General features: G+C 33.6%; 1 protein-coding gene across 1 annotated transcript in view; it reads right to left on the minus strand.

The window, feature by feature from the left end:
- TRAM (translocating chain-associated membrane protein 1) overlaps positions 1-14,949 on the minus strand; it is a 39,643-nt gene extending 24,694 nt beyond the window's left edge. Inside the window, exons 1-4 of the mRNA XM_075354490.1 lie at positions 14,682-14,949; positions 11,600-11,788; positions 8,526-8,641; positions 672-887 (exon numbers count right to left, since the gene is read on the minus strand). Coding sequence (XP_075210605.1) covers positions 672-887; positions 8,526-8,641; positions 11,600-11,788; positions 14,682-14,810 — 650 coding nt within the window. The 5' untranslated portion in view covers positions 14,811-14,949. The remainder of the gene's footprint in view (positions 1-671; positions 888-8,525; positions 8,642-11,599; positions 11,789-14,681) is intronic.
- Between the last annotated feature and the right edge of the window lie 868 nt (positions 14,950-15,817).

Here is a 15,817-nt window from a genome sequence, read left to right on the forward strand (position 1 = left end):
TTACCCTAAACTACAACCTCATGTACTTTCCTAAAACAATAATTTTTTTAGTAAAAAAGATCCCTATTGACTGGACTAAATGATCAGATGACCAGGTGGAGTATGTCTGTTTTATTGTTTTGAATCTTACTTTATTACTGATAAAACAAAAATAATTTTTAGTTTTTTCAATTACAAATATTTCTTAATTATGTAATTGATTATTTTTTTTTTTATAAATGTATATGAAATAATGTTAATATAAATTACATTATATATTATTAAATGCAATATTTTTAATTTCCCAATTTAAAACTAATCCAAAATAGATTAATCTAAAATAATCTAAATAAAGCTCTTAACTTTCATGGGAAATTTAATTGGGGTAAAAATCAAATTAAAAAATCATTATCAAAGAAGAAATATAGACCTAAATCAAAACACCAGTTTCATGTTACAGAACAGTTACACAAGCAAAAATATCAACTTAACAGATCAACTTTTTAAACACTCATCAATGTTGGAATTCTAACCCACCAGAATGTGCAGTTTGACACTAAACTGAAAGATAATTTTCTTGCTGAAACCAGATAGTAGATAACACGTGCCAGCAAAGCAGTTAATGTACTGAGCAGAAGTGAATAAGCCTAGGCAGTACAACATAAAAAAAAATTAATCAGATGAATACTCACTTCAGAAGGTAAGCTGCAGCAACATACATTAAGCCAACAGTTGCATATCGAATTCGTGCAGGCATTTCTTCACGTTTAATCTTCTGGAAGTACAGTTCAGGATAACAATGAAGCCAGTATGCAAGCTGAATAATAAAAAAGAATTTAAACATAAACACCATTTCGGTATGAGGATATCCTTCCCATAATGAAGAAATGTTCATTATATAATTTTCCCTGAAAACACAAAATGATACATAAATTAAAACAATACATTTAACTAAAATTCAGTACAATGAAGAAGAAAAAACCAGTTTTCTTTACAAGATTTAAAATTTCTAAATTGTTGAAGGTTGAACATTTCCAAGAGCATTTATGAAGGAGTTCAATTTGGCTAGTATACCCAATTGTTTTTTGTCCACATAAAATTTGATAATAACTGAACTGAGGAAAACAAAATTGGTAACAAAGGATTCTTTACATGGCCAAAATAGCAACATGTCCCATAACCTGGGACTTACTAATTAAAAAAGTGCCTAACTCAGGTGGTTCTATATTCTATCAATAACTGTTTCTCTATCAATTCTATACATCCTTCCTGTCTTACATGTATACCACAATATGAGAAAACACAAAAAATCCAACAAAATTATAAAGCACAGAAATTGTTCATTTAGTTCAATTATACTTCTAAACCAAAGGTTGATAAGCCTACTAGTTTCTTCCTCCTAGTTTCTTCCCAACCAAAACTAGTTTATCTAATCTATACTTTTTCTTCCATCTATAAACTCCTGTCATCATCTTCCTTTTACACAGTTTACTTCCAACATTTCACAATCAAGATGTTGGACCAGCTTGAATATGGTAATGGATGGCCATTCATAGTGCTTCTCCTTCTCACTTCCATTTGAATCAATATTCATTAAATATGAAGTAAAATAAATTTCCATGAAAAAATAAATACGGCCTATTTCTTTACTATACTTTTCAATTTTGATACAAAACAATGTGCATTTGTATTTTCAGAAATTGACATCACATGCAATAAACAAAAAAATAAAAAATCAAACAGTAAACAATGTAGATAAAAAATCTCTTACATTATATTTAAAAATATATATATATTCAGTAAATATAAATACAGGTATCTCTAAGGAGGTATTTGAAAAATTCAGAGCATCACAATAAAAAAAACATCAACAAATACTCTATATGTTATTTCATTTACTGTTTGTTTGCCATTTTGTGTTTTTTTTTAATAAAATTGTACCCCTAAGAAACAGACTGAGATACTTAATGAAACTCTACTTACCTTTACACAACACTAAAAAATGTATTAAAAAACATAAAATAAACAGATTTGAAAGTTTTATCTTTGAAAATAAAAATAATTATTTAAATTAGGTTATCAACATAGCCTGTATTTAGTAGAGGTATACCTGAAGAAATTTCTGCAGGTATTCCTGTCAAGCAATGTACTTTATGTCTGTATTAGACCACTAAAAGCAGAATAAAGTCTTTCCCTCAACACTTCCTACATTCCTGATTTCTCACAACAATAAGTTCAGCTTTCAAACATCCCAAAAGAAGATGTATAGTGAATGGTGTGGGGTCTGATGTTCAGGAACACCAATTTATGGGTCTTCCTCTTCCAACCCGCTGTTCTTCAAACATAACTCAAGATAGTTGCACACTGGTTTGCTGCACAAGGTCTTTTTTTATTTTTTATTTTTTTAAAGAGGTGGAGAAACCCCATTTACGGACGCCTAAGCAGTGCTGGGCTCACTAACAGGTTTCACCAGTTATAATCAATGACATATGTATACCTGCGCACTACTGACTAAACCTCCACCCCTGGCTTCTCCCATTTCTGGGAATGCTTATAAAAACATTTCATCAGAAGGGGAAATTGCCTGCACACACAATCATAACATACCAACAGATGTCACACACCATACCATCACCACTGGAAGCAACACATACAGCACATCAAATACAAACACTGACAACATCACACAAGAACCTTGCAGAAAACAGGACAAAGCTTCTAACATCCACAACAACCACGTGGTACACACCCACACAACAGTCAAGACAGAAATCTCAAATAGTCACACCACTAACCAGTGGTCACCATCAGACGCACGAGCAGTCACGAGGGGGCCTCATCGCACCCAGGCAATCCCACATGTATGAGGAACCCCCTAGGTATTCAGCTGAGAACATGTCCGCCCCCACACCCACCAGCGTCATTCTCCTCTGCAGGACTCCTCATATAAATGCAGCTTCCTCATGACCATCCTGACTAATCTTTCCACAGTTTTCCACCATGCCTCACCTTATCATGGATTCACAGGGTATCTTCAGGGCAAAACATGTGCTCACATCTCAGGTTGCCAAGCATCTCTCTACGCTTTGGGGAATCGTGGGCACAGAAAGAATATATTTTGGGGGCTCTCTTCCGCCTTGCACTCTAGGCAATCCTCAGACAGGTCGAGCTCAAATCAATACAAATAAGACCTGAAACCCTCATGACCCACCAGGAATTGTATTAACTCAAAACTCAGCGTGCCATGGGGCCTCCGGCACTACCCTCTAATGTCCCCAATAAGGCGGTGGGTTCACCTACCCTTCATGGCCTGGTCCCACCGCTCCTCTCATGTTTGTGCAATCTCTTCTCCTAGTTCTTCAGCAGTGCTTCCTTTCTTCTAATGGGACTGTTCTCAGTTCTCTAGTTCTGCTACACCGCATTATCATCAAGTCTACAGGCAGGAATCCAGCAATCACCTCAACCGCCTCTCTGGACACCGTCCTGTAGGCAGGACTCTACTCTGTAGGCCGCTACTCTGATGCAACACCTCCTGTGGATGGATTCCAATTTACCCCTGTACTTGGCAAATCTAACAACACACCCACAACTTGGCGCCATATAACAGGGCTGAATAGACCACACCAGTAAGCAGTTTCCTCCTATGTTGGGTGGGCCCTCTTGTATTCGGGAGTAGGCTAGCAATAAGCCTCCTCATTTTCTTCACCTTCTCACAAGCCTAGAGTACATTAGTACTAAATCTTAGTCTGGAGTCAATCCAGATTTCGAAGTATTTTATGGCCACCTGAGACAATTTCTCTGCTATCAAGAATCAGACGTAAAGTTGGCCTCCTCCTGGTGGCAGAGATCACCACCATCTTCATCCTTTCAGGAGCCAACTCCAGTCCTACCCCTGCCATCCTCTCACTAATCCTTGTATACGACTCAGTTATCTTGCTTACAGCCTCATACCTTGTTTCTGCCTTCACTAGCAATGCTAAGTCGGCATAGCCAAATAATGTAACAGACTGTGGGAGAACCTGAAACACTCCATTATAAGTCATGTTCCAGAGGGTCGATACAAGGACTGACCCCTGCGGCATCCCTCTATCAAGGTTCTTCTCAACATACTCATCATGCAGTCTAAAGATCATCTGACGTTCGATGAGGTAATTTCACACCATCCGTGCAGGTAAGAATCCGTAATTTTGCACCAATTCGCAGAGAGCCTACCCTGCTCTTCCAGTAAACCAACTATTATCCTTTACCCGTTCTAGCACCTTCGCTAGTGCATCAATCATCACCAGCAGCCAGTATGAGGAGGGAAGTGCCAAATCCCTCCCCGGTTTAGGAACTAGCACCAGCCGCTGGATGCTTCCATCTGCCAGGAAAAACTGTCTTTTTTTAAGACAGGCGTTGTATGCCTCTATAAACGCCTCTCACTCAGCCCAAGCCACCACCCTGATAACCATATTAGGCAGAAGATCCAGGCCAGACTTCCTGGTCAACAATATTTGTGTACTTGCCAACTCCAGTTCTGCATCGGTAAACAGCAGTGTAGTTGCAGCCGCACCTCTCACCTCAGGGAGTAATTTGTCCCCCGAGGGAAAAAGCCCATCAACTATGTTCAGCACTTCTTGTGGACACCTCATAACTGTAGCTCTGGGTCTTACTGTTTTTTTCACTAGAACCACATAGGGCCTCGCCCACAGGCCCATCTCCACCTCCTCGATTAGTTGAGGAGGTGGACAACATTTTCTCTTTGACTGTATGATGAACTTAGCAAGCTCTCTTCTGTATTTCTTATACAGCTCAGCATATACGACTTTCACCGAATGCAAGTACGCCCTTGTCATATACCTCCTAGCCTGTGGCATTGTTCTTGCTTGCTTGCTATGCGGTAGTCCACCAATATGCAGGCAAGCAACTGCCTTACATGGGAGGACTTCACAGACTTCTTCAAGACAATCGGCAAGACATGTGGCCTACCCCTCTGCCATGGAGACCCAATGTACTACATGTAGGTCAAGCTGTTCGGTAAAATAACCAGGGTCGAAGTCCCTGGTGCTCCAGCCTGTGAATATAGGAGGTCCATCACTACCAGCTCTGGTGCCAGTAATCGTCATCAAGATCGCTGGCCGTGTAGCCTTCCCACACTCTCCAGTCTGCAATACGGGCAGCAAGCTCAGGGGAGGTAAAAGTCACATCGATTATAGAGCCCGAGGGCCCTCTCCAAAATGTATATGCATCACCAACATTTAGCACTACTAAATCCAATGCTGCAGTCATATCCATAAGCACCAAACCTCTTGTGTTTGTCCTGGCAAATCCCCATTCAGTCAATCAGGCATTAAAATCACCTGCCGCAACCACCATTGATCAACATGTAGATATATCTCTTACCATAGTAGTTAAAATCCCTTTATAATACTCCATGCTGATGTTAGGCAAAAGGTAGGTGTAGTAGTAGGTCACCCATCCCACCCTCGTCCTTACAAAGCCCTGTCCTAGCCACACATCACAGGCAGGGAGTCCCGTACAGTACCAGATCATCGCAATCCTGCCCTCAGACATCAGCCAACCAGGATGTAGTCGAGAAGCACACAGTTCGGAGATGAGTCCGACGTCTGCGCCCACCTCTGCTGCATAACTGACCAGAAAGTCCTGTGCCAGCACTGCAAGGTTCAGGTTCACCTGCCATATCCTCATCGACAGGTTGAAGCGTGTCCAGTCCTTCCCTGGCTTCTACTACGTCTCTCCATATTAGCCTCTCCATGGCATGATGTCGCTTTGGTCGGTATCCCTCTAAGCCACATCTGTCACATTTTGCAGTATTCCTGCACTCTGCAATGTGCCCTTCATCACCGCAGTTGAAGCAGCCGACCTATCAGCATCTTTGCAGTTTCTGCCTGTATGGCTAAACTCCAAGCATCGATAACACTTCATAGGTATATCTAAGATATCTAAACTGCATGACACGAGGCCTATCTTGACCTTTTTTCTCTGTGCCAGTGAAAAGGTGATCGGCGCAGGAAGTCGACACAATCGCCACTGTAGTTTCTCTGAATCCAGGTCTGACAATCACTTTGAGATCTTCCAGCATTTCCTGGCCACAGGCCTCAGATAGTCCTTGTTGGACTTCAGCTGGCTGTATGCCGCTCTCCATGTCTCGCACCCGGAAAACTGCTATCCTGGTCTTAGTATGTACCTTTCCGTCCTTAATAGTATTTGTCAATAACTGCTTTAATTTGCCTGAGTTTTCCTTTTTCTCCTTCACCCTTATTTCCATGTTCTCTCCAAACTTACATATGGAAAGAATCTCCGACGTCGGCGGTACTACAACTTGTGTCTTAAGGGATCTGAGTAAATCAGCATATGTCCCCGTAGTTTTAATCGTCATAGTCTCTGTCTTGTGGGAAACATCAGGAGGGAAATCGGTACTCCAAGTAGATGGAAATCTGGCATCCAGCATGATTATATATAGATAGCGCCCAGATGCTCTGCCCTCACATTCTAGTACCTTTCGTACGAAGATTGCAGTATTCTGCCCATAGATTTCCGTTTGTATTTGCCCCAGGCAGCTGCCATTATTTGCCCTGACTCTGTGAAAGACGTCCACAAGAGCCCCGGCAAGATCCCCCATCAGAATTAACACAGGCAACATGAAACATATTTGAAACTGGCATCTCATCTCCTCCAGTTTGTCCAATAAGTCGTACCTCCAACATAGCCAAAACAACACTTCCAGCTCTGATATCTGAATTACCGAGAAGCTACACTGTTTATATAGCCAATATGATACCACACCACACCACAATATTAATATCTTACTCAGGTTTGACTTTTAACAATTCTTTCTTTTTCCTGTTTAGCCTCCGGTAACTACCGTTTAGATAATTCTTCAGAGGATGAATGAGGATGATATGTATGAGTGTAAATGAAGTGTTAGTCTTGTACATTTAACAGTCTTGTACATTTAAGTGTTAGTCTTGACTCTTAACAATTCAGTTATAATGATAGTTTTATCCTGCACAGTCAATTTTAAGAGGGATTATTATCAGCAATAAGAAAAATTGGATAAACTGACACCAGCCTTAAGCCTAATAAGCCTTTCCTAGTAAAGGCAGTTACTTTTAAATGGATTTAAAAACGAGATCATGGATACTGGTAGTTTGGTGGTTGGGTTTTAATTAACCACACATCTCAGGAATGGTAGAACTGAGACTGTACATGACTACACGTCATTTACACTCACACGTATCATCCTCTGAAGTAATACCTGAATGGTAATTCCCGGAGGCCAAACAAGAAAAAAGAAGGATAAACTGACACATTATAAAATATGTGGGCAATTTCATAATATAGAGCAATTTTAAACACTGTATGTGATCACTATTTAGAAACTTAGTCAAAAAGCAAAAAATATAACAAAACAAAATTTTTACTCGGTGGAATTTCAAAATAAAAATTTTCATAGGCATCTAATAATGGATATTTACAACACCTGTCTTAAGTGGATTTGTTAAGCAAAATACATGGTTAAATGACAATGAATACAAACAACATAAATTCAGAGAAAAGCCTAATACATTTGAAATCAGAAATAGTTTCTGATGATATGCAGTTATCTGGTCAGGGATAAGAAAAGATAAATGATTCAAGTGGCCACACAAAGCCACACATTTGCACCTTATCTGTACTTTCACATGGTTATCAACTGTTATAAATTTTATTCACTTAGTTGAAATAGTCCAAACTTCCAATTACAGTAAATATTTTTTAAGAATGGAGTGTAATCACAATATAAGAAAATCTTCTGATGGTCATAGATAAAAACAAAACAATGAAAACTCATGTTTTTGAAGCAGAAAAATTATATAAACACAAATTATGAACCTTTATTACCATAACAGAATGTCTCTGATGGGAAGTACCACAAATTAAGTGATTGCTTTCTCAAGCTCTAGTAAAAAAACAGAACAACTCAATTGTACACATATAGAAACTGTTAAAATCATATGAAGACTAACAAATAAAGCAATAAGACAGTAAGGCAATCACTTTTGACTCTTGTTTAAATAAATTCATATGGTAATGACAGCATGAAAAAGTGGATTTATTCAGAGTATAATGGCTAACAGTCATTGCCAATAACAATAAGAATCTACTATTTATTTTTTATCATTTTCTTAAATACCCATGTAGGCAGAGAAGTTATTGAAAAAATGTCAGCCAGAATATTAAAAAAATTTAGTATGCCAAGTACATAAATAAACAAGTAGTTAATTAAAGTACACAGTTTTATAAATTATAATACAAGAATTTCTTAATTTAGTATATATCTGAAAAGCTAGATTGCCAATATAACATTACAAAGAAAACATTTATACTAAGAATTTTACTTAATTTATACTAAGAGTTTTACTTTATTAACAACTGATATATTAACACTTTCTTAAGGAATTATCAATAAATAGTCATTTTATTATGCTTCTTCTTTGCAGTATGAACTGTTATGGTCACAATAAAAATGCAATTACAAAACTAAAATAGAATGACTTACGTACTTGAAAATTACATCACCACCCCAAAGCACAGACATAACATAGAATACTAGAAGTTGTCCAGATTCATTGAATTTGCTATGTTTTACCTTTGACAGGTGTAACTTACGACTTATTTTCTGTAACAAATAAAACAGAAAACCAAAAAATAATAAAGCATATAATTTTATTATATTAACAAAGTAAGCAGTCACTAATAATTATATTTTTTTAAATACAAATATATTTGCTTGTACTTTATTAATTCCCAACATAGAGAAAGATTGAAATAAATCATTAAGCATATAATTTACTAAACAGAAAATACTGAAAAGTTAAAAATATTTTATCATGCCTACTATGAAAAGGAATCAAATTTTAGTATGACTATAGAGAGGCAAGTGTAGTACTGCTACCAGAGGCAGATTTTACTGACGATTGTGGTAACAATATCATGTGATCCTAGAAATTCTGCATTTTTCTCTAGCATTGGTACTGTTAATAAAATGTGTTAGTTCCAGAATAATATTGTAGGCAAGTGGAACATAAACAAATGTAGCAACTGAAAGCCACAATTTTTTTTTTTTTTTTTTTTAGTAATTTTCATTGCCAATGTTACGAGTTAAAAATAAAAATACGAAGAATGCACAATTTATAGTTAATCCAGTTACATATTGCTCCAAAGGTCAGATGAAGTAACAAAAAAAAATGTTGTCACACTACTGAAGGTGAACTATGCATTATTTTTCATTTCATTTTTTTTTCTTTTTTTTATCTTGATGATATTGCCACATAAACTTGAAGCTTGTGCATGTGATATGGAAATGTAGCATATGAAAAATGCTGTGTCTGACTGAGATTCGATCCCCAAGGACCTCTGGATGAAAGGCCGAGACGCTACCACTTACACAATTTTTACTTGTTTGGCAATCATTGATGAACTTTGTAGTATCAACCCACCACCTACAAAAAATCATTAAAAGTCCTATCCAGTACATAAATAAAAATTACTTCCTTATCTTTACACTTTCTTGACGCAAAGGCCAGAAGAAAGAGTAAAAGAGCTGTAAGATATATTAAAAATTATAAAAATTTGTGATATCCTTCTGGTTGTTTTCTGCAATACTATGCACATGAGGGGTTTACAATGCCAAAATAATTTCACAATTAAAGATTATATAATTTTTTAAATGAGTTATCTTTGTCATGGATAAAAATTATAATTACAAATTGAACTGTGAACAATTATTTGTCAAAGATTTTACGATTGTAATTTTTTTTAAACCATGATTTTTTTGGTAACATAATTATAATTTTTTAATGTTTTTCAAATGATAAATATTTGTTTAAACAATATTTAATATAATGTTGATAGTTATCTTTAAAATATATAGAAATGGATCACCAAGAGTTCCAGCGTTCAAGTCCTAGTAAAGCCAGCTATTTTTACACGGACTTGAATACTAGATTGTGGATAACGGTGTTCTTTGGTGGTTGGGTTTCAATTAACCACACATCTCAGGTATGGTTGAACTGAGAATGTACAAGACTACACTTCATTCACACTCATACATATCATCCTCATTCATCCTCTGAAGTATTATCTAAAAACAGTAGTTACCGAAGGCTAAACAGGAAAAAAAGGAAAAGAAATGGATCACCACATGAAAAATAACCATGTTACAATGTGATTAAAAGTAATGTTTATACAAATTTGATTTATTTTTTTTTAAATCCCACTTATGGGAAATAACAGTAATATTCTACAATACAAAATGAAAAGTTTATTTAAGATTTTACTATCACATTTACATCTATCATCCAGATTCCCTATTGGGTAGTAGCATTTCCATATTCACTTTCCACATGGCATAAGACAAAAGGACGTAAAGATTCAAAGGTGTTTAGGCATACAGAAAACAAGGTAGAATTGTTATTCATTTATATCCGCAACAGAAAGATGCCCAAATCTAGCTTTTTTTTAAGTAATGTAATGAAATGATGAGAAACATTGGTATATAATTATAACTGATAAAAACAATCAGCATGCCAACCACTACAACAACTAGCTGTTGAGTTACAACCATTAACATGATGCAGTAAAAAAAAAGATCTACCACTTTCTACACTAATTCTTCACCTACAAACCAAAGTTACATTGGCTGATAAATTACAAAATATCATTTCACTGTCTTCATATACAAATATAATTTGATAAAAAAAAAGATGCTGATTTTCTAAAAAGCCTGCAGTATACATTGAATCAACCATAAACTTTAAAAACAAACAAACTGCAGTAACTTGAAATCCCGCCAATAAATAAAAAAATCAGTACGCCAAACTAACATGAGCTGCTGATTAGCAAGTATTGCAAGGTGTTATTTTGAAGACTGCCTCTTCTATAGCAACACATACATTTTTTGGGTTTTTTTTTATGCTGACCTCCACACCTTTCTGTCCTATTCTAATATTTTAATGCCAACAATTACTACACCCCTTCATTTCAAAGGAATTTTTTTTTTTATAATTTTCCTATCATCCATGTTTTACTTCTCAATGCTCCAAATATTCCACAAACATATTTTTTAGAATTCATTCAATTTTTAGATCTATATTTGTTACTAACAAATTTCTTTTCTACATGAAGGCCCTTCTTCCTTGTGCTAGCCTGCCTTTAACTTTACTTTGTCCATTCTTTATTATTTTACTAGTTATGAAACAACCTTCTTCAACTTCTGGTATATTACATCCTCTACCTAAATATTTAATTTTTCAAAACCCCCTTTGCAATCATATTACATATATAAATGTACACATCAATATGAATGCAATAAAAACTCAATCATTAATAAAAGCCCTCTTCATTGCAGTCTATAGCAGAACATTAACCAGAAAAAGACAAATAACTAAATGTACTCCTTAGAAAAATTTTTAATACAAAAAAATTAATAAAACTCCCTAAAAAAATTTCTAATAACCTCGCTACTTTGATCATACAAGAACAGCCATATCAATATAATTAAATAATTAATATGGTATGACATTCAATTTGATTATCAATTTACATCTCTTAAAATATTAAAAATAATAAAACTTACATCTAAGATATATTCTTGGATGATAGCATGCGTGACGATACATATTAGAAAGTAAAAGAACACAGCACAAAAGTCCTTCCAACCATAAGTGTAGCGTGTAACTGAGTCCACAGCAGCAGAATCACCTTCAGTTTCAGGACTTACATTATGTTGTACTGCAATGAACATGTAAGCAAATGGAGATGTAACCTAATATAAACAAAAACAAAAAACAATTACTTCGAATTCTGTACAACAGGATAATTGCCAGGACAAGGATGAAATTTCTTCAATATTACTGGAAACAGTTGATTCAATATAATATTTAACACATCATGCAAAAATTATTCTATTGAAATACTAGTTACATTTCTCGGTACTTTTCAAGAATATGCCCACAGCCGATCTGCAGTTAGTCAGTTGTCACTATAGTTAGTTGTTAGATGGCACCACTGAAAGGAGAAAATAAATAAAAAGTATATATTTTTTCTTATAAATACATACATTGTATTCTAATATCATTAAAATAATACAACGATACTTTAATAATAAAATGGTAGAATAAAGTACAGTATTTTTTGAGTACAGAAATTTATGTATATAATTTACTGTATAACTTAACAAGAATCTAACCTGTATTTCTGCATAAATGTGAGTCTCAATTTACACGATTTCATTGTACATGGAAATTTTCCAGAACATAACAAACACATAAACTGATGATGCACTGTATAATAAATTTATATAAATAACTAAATAAATAAATATATATATATATAATAAATAAATCTAAAAGTATGAATATAATCGACCCAAATTTAACTGACGCTCGCTAGTCAAGGTTAGCAAGCAAAGCAAGCATACATTAAGTTTGGTTAGATTATATTTATTTATTATAAAAAGTTAGATTATAATTTCAATTTATTTTCTCCTTTCAGTGGCACCATCTAACAACTAACTAACTACGATAACTGATGTAACTACTGATCGGCTGCAGGCATCTTCTTGAAAAGTACCTATTCCTCATCCTCACAAACTCTGCAACTAAGTTAATAGATGATTTAGATGTAATATAATTCATTTACTTTTTTAATCAGATGCAATTTTTTTAAGATAACCTACAAAATGTATAGCTTTAATTTGTTTAATTAAACATGCTTTCATTCATATTTTAATTGAAAAAATGAACTGGATGAAATAAGTAAAAAAATGCCTGAACAGTGCTAGGAATTGAAGTTCGAGATCTGCTAATCTAGAAACAACCAGTATACAAACTAATTAACCATGTACTGCAAATTCAAACTGAATTATTGCTAATTAAAAAATAGTTTATGCTATTATAATTATGTTACTGCAATAAAAACCTGTTATATAATTAAGTAAATATCATAGTCGAATGTATAGTACTAAATAAATCACACATCTCAATAAAAACAAATTTGGAATGCTTCCAGTATAACAGAACTGCTCTATTTAATATAAATAATAAAAGTAATGATAACAGAATATCTGTGATATAACTGATAAATTTCTTCAATTTTATTCATTTATTTATTTTTAATGAATTTATTTCAACTTTACTGGCACTTTTTAAATATCGTAAAGAAGCAGTTAAATGCTATTTATAAAAATACTATGGGTTATGTATTACAAAAACTAAAAAAATTATTTCCACTTTGACTAAAAATAGCTCATATTTAACAAACATGACTAATAAAACAGATTAAATATTTATTGTAACAGCAAAATATTTAATTAAATATTCTGCTACTTATTCATTATATGGATGCCACTTCTACTGTTAATCTTTTTGTAGAATATAGCAGAATTTTAATAAATGAATAATCTTAAATCATTTTATGGCTCTTTGCATTAATCAATCATTACTATGCAATATTAACTCTTTACGTGTAAAATTATAAACACTACAATCATTAACAAAGAATGCATTCTAATAATTAGGTTATTTCAGTTAACATTAGGTGTATTTGAATGGAGTTAAGTTGTGTATTTTGATTTATTTGCAAGTCATCACACACACAGAAATTTATTAATAGACACTAACTCCATTTTAATCATAACTCCATATATATATATATATATATATATATATATATACCCAGTTATATTGTAATATGGTTAGTTTATAACAGCTTACAGTAATAAGGTTAGAGTACTGTTCAATTATGATCAAAGTCTTGCATTATTCCCCTAAGAAAAAATGTTCTATGGAATCGGTATTAAAATAGTTACATAAATTAATTCTGCTTAACAGGTACTGGATAACCAGGATAAGCTATTACACCAGGCTTAATCATGGCTAAGGCTTTTTTTGTTCCATCAAATAAACCTTGGTATCAAACTTCGAAGTATAATGATCAAAGATAGTATAAATATGAATAACTAGATAATTACTATCAAATACAAAACAAGTTTTGAAGTAAAACTTGTATAAGATGAAAAAATATGTATGAAAATCTCTTATTAAACTTGCATTATAGTCAATATTTTCACATTAGGCTATAATATATCAACACTTGTTTAAATCAATTGCAATTGGTCAATTAAATACTAATCTGATTAAAATTATTTTTTTCATAAAGTTTAAGAAGGCAATAATTCAATACACAAAACATATTTTTTCTTTTTTCTTTATCTTTTGGAAAGAAAAACTGCCATGAAGAAAAATTATATGCCTGGGTATTTTAAATGAATTAGATAAGCAAGGTGTTTATAACATCTACAAATTTACCCTCTTTTTAATAGTGTTAATATTTTCAAAATGATTGACAATAATAATAAAATAAATCTGTACACGAGTAACAATACATTAAATAAATAAACCAAGCAACTTTATTTCAATAGCATAATTTTAAGAGCAATACCTAAACGTCTAGTTTTTTTAAATAAAACAATAAATATACGAGTACACATCATAAACAAAACCGAGTAAAAATAGAAATAATTACTATTAAACTAAGAAAAACTTGACAACCTTTGAAATTTATTTATTTTGGAAACGTAATTAATGTACAGGACTAAGTAAACAGCTTTTTAAAAAAAATTCCACTTTTATTAAAAGTAAATAAGCTTTTCATCTTACCTGAATCATTAACCCAACAACGAAGAGCATAGCAACACACGATACAATATCTGCATGATTTTGTATAACAAATTCATGACTAAAAATCGGTGGATTTTTACTAGAACTTTTTCTTCCTTTTATTGCCATTACTAATCAGAACGCTTTCAGCAGAGCACAGACCGTAACCTTAAGCAACTATGAAGCTTACTTCCTTTCACAACCGACCAACCACCAAGTACTAGTACAGTTGGCACACGTCGACGTGCCAACTTGACAACTATCCGGTTACACAGCTGCGACAAATATCGCACGTGGTTATTTGCTTCGATTAGTTAGAAATTTCCCCTATAATCTGCAGACGTTTTTATTATGAAACAATGTAACCTCATGATATAATAATTCATTAAATGTTTTTGGAGAACGCTGCGTCGGCCACTGATCACGACGGTAAATGTAACAATTTCATCGCTTTGTGTTTCCAAACATTACAATCAACCCATTCTGTAAGAAATATAAAGCTCATTCCATTACCTTACTATTAACGTAACTGAACAAAATTATTTTGATTCTGATTTTCGTAACTGGTTTCAGAAAGCATTTCTTGATCTTTAGCTTCTAATTAATTTTTTTTTAAATTATCATTTTTAATTGCCATTTCAGAAGTTAATTTCGTTAAAATTTAAATAAGAACATCCAAGAATATTTTACTTGTATTATTAAAATGTTTCTGATTCACTAAAGTCATTCTATTAAAGTAATATTAATAATATCGTATTATTACGATATTATTAATATAAAATTGTAAAATGAAAGCTCCCCTGTGAAATTTGTAGGTAGGAGTACCAAAAACAACTATTATGATTAGAAAAAAAACTGTAATTCCCAACACACACCCAGTCTTGTTCAGTTACCTCTCATTCACACAATAAATGTATCATTTAGACTAAATCACTGAACACAATGCTTACACCTCATCAATTCTCTAGGAGAAAATCCACTCCTTTAAGTGAAACTTAAATTGATTTAGATTACAGACATTTGTAGTGATGGTAAAAAGTGCTCCACTAAGAGGAGATCCATAAGGGATTCCATTTTCTAGATCTCTCACAGTCAAATACTTATCTACTCTTACTTTTTTCCCCACACAAGTGAGA

Source organism: Lycorma delicatula, chromosome 1, assembly GCF_047948215.1.
Source record: "Lycorma delicatula isolate Av1 chromosome 1, ASM4794821v1, whole genome shotgun sequence".
Taxonomy (NCBI): domain Eukaryota; kingdom Metazoa; phylum Arthropoda; class Insecta; order Hemiptera; family Fulgoridae; genus Lycorma; species Lycorma delicatula.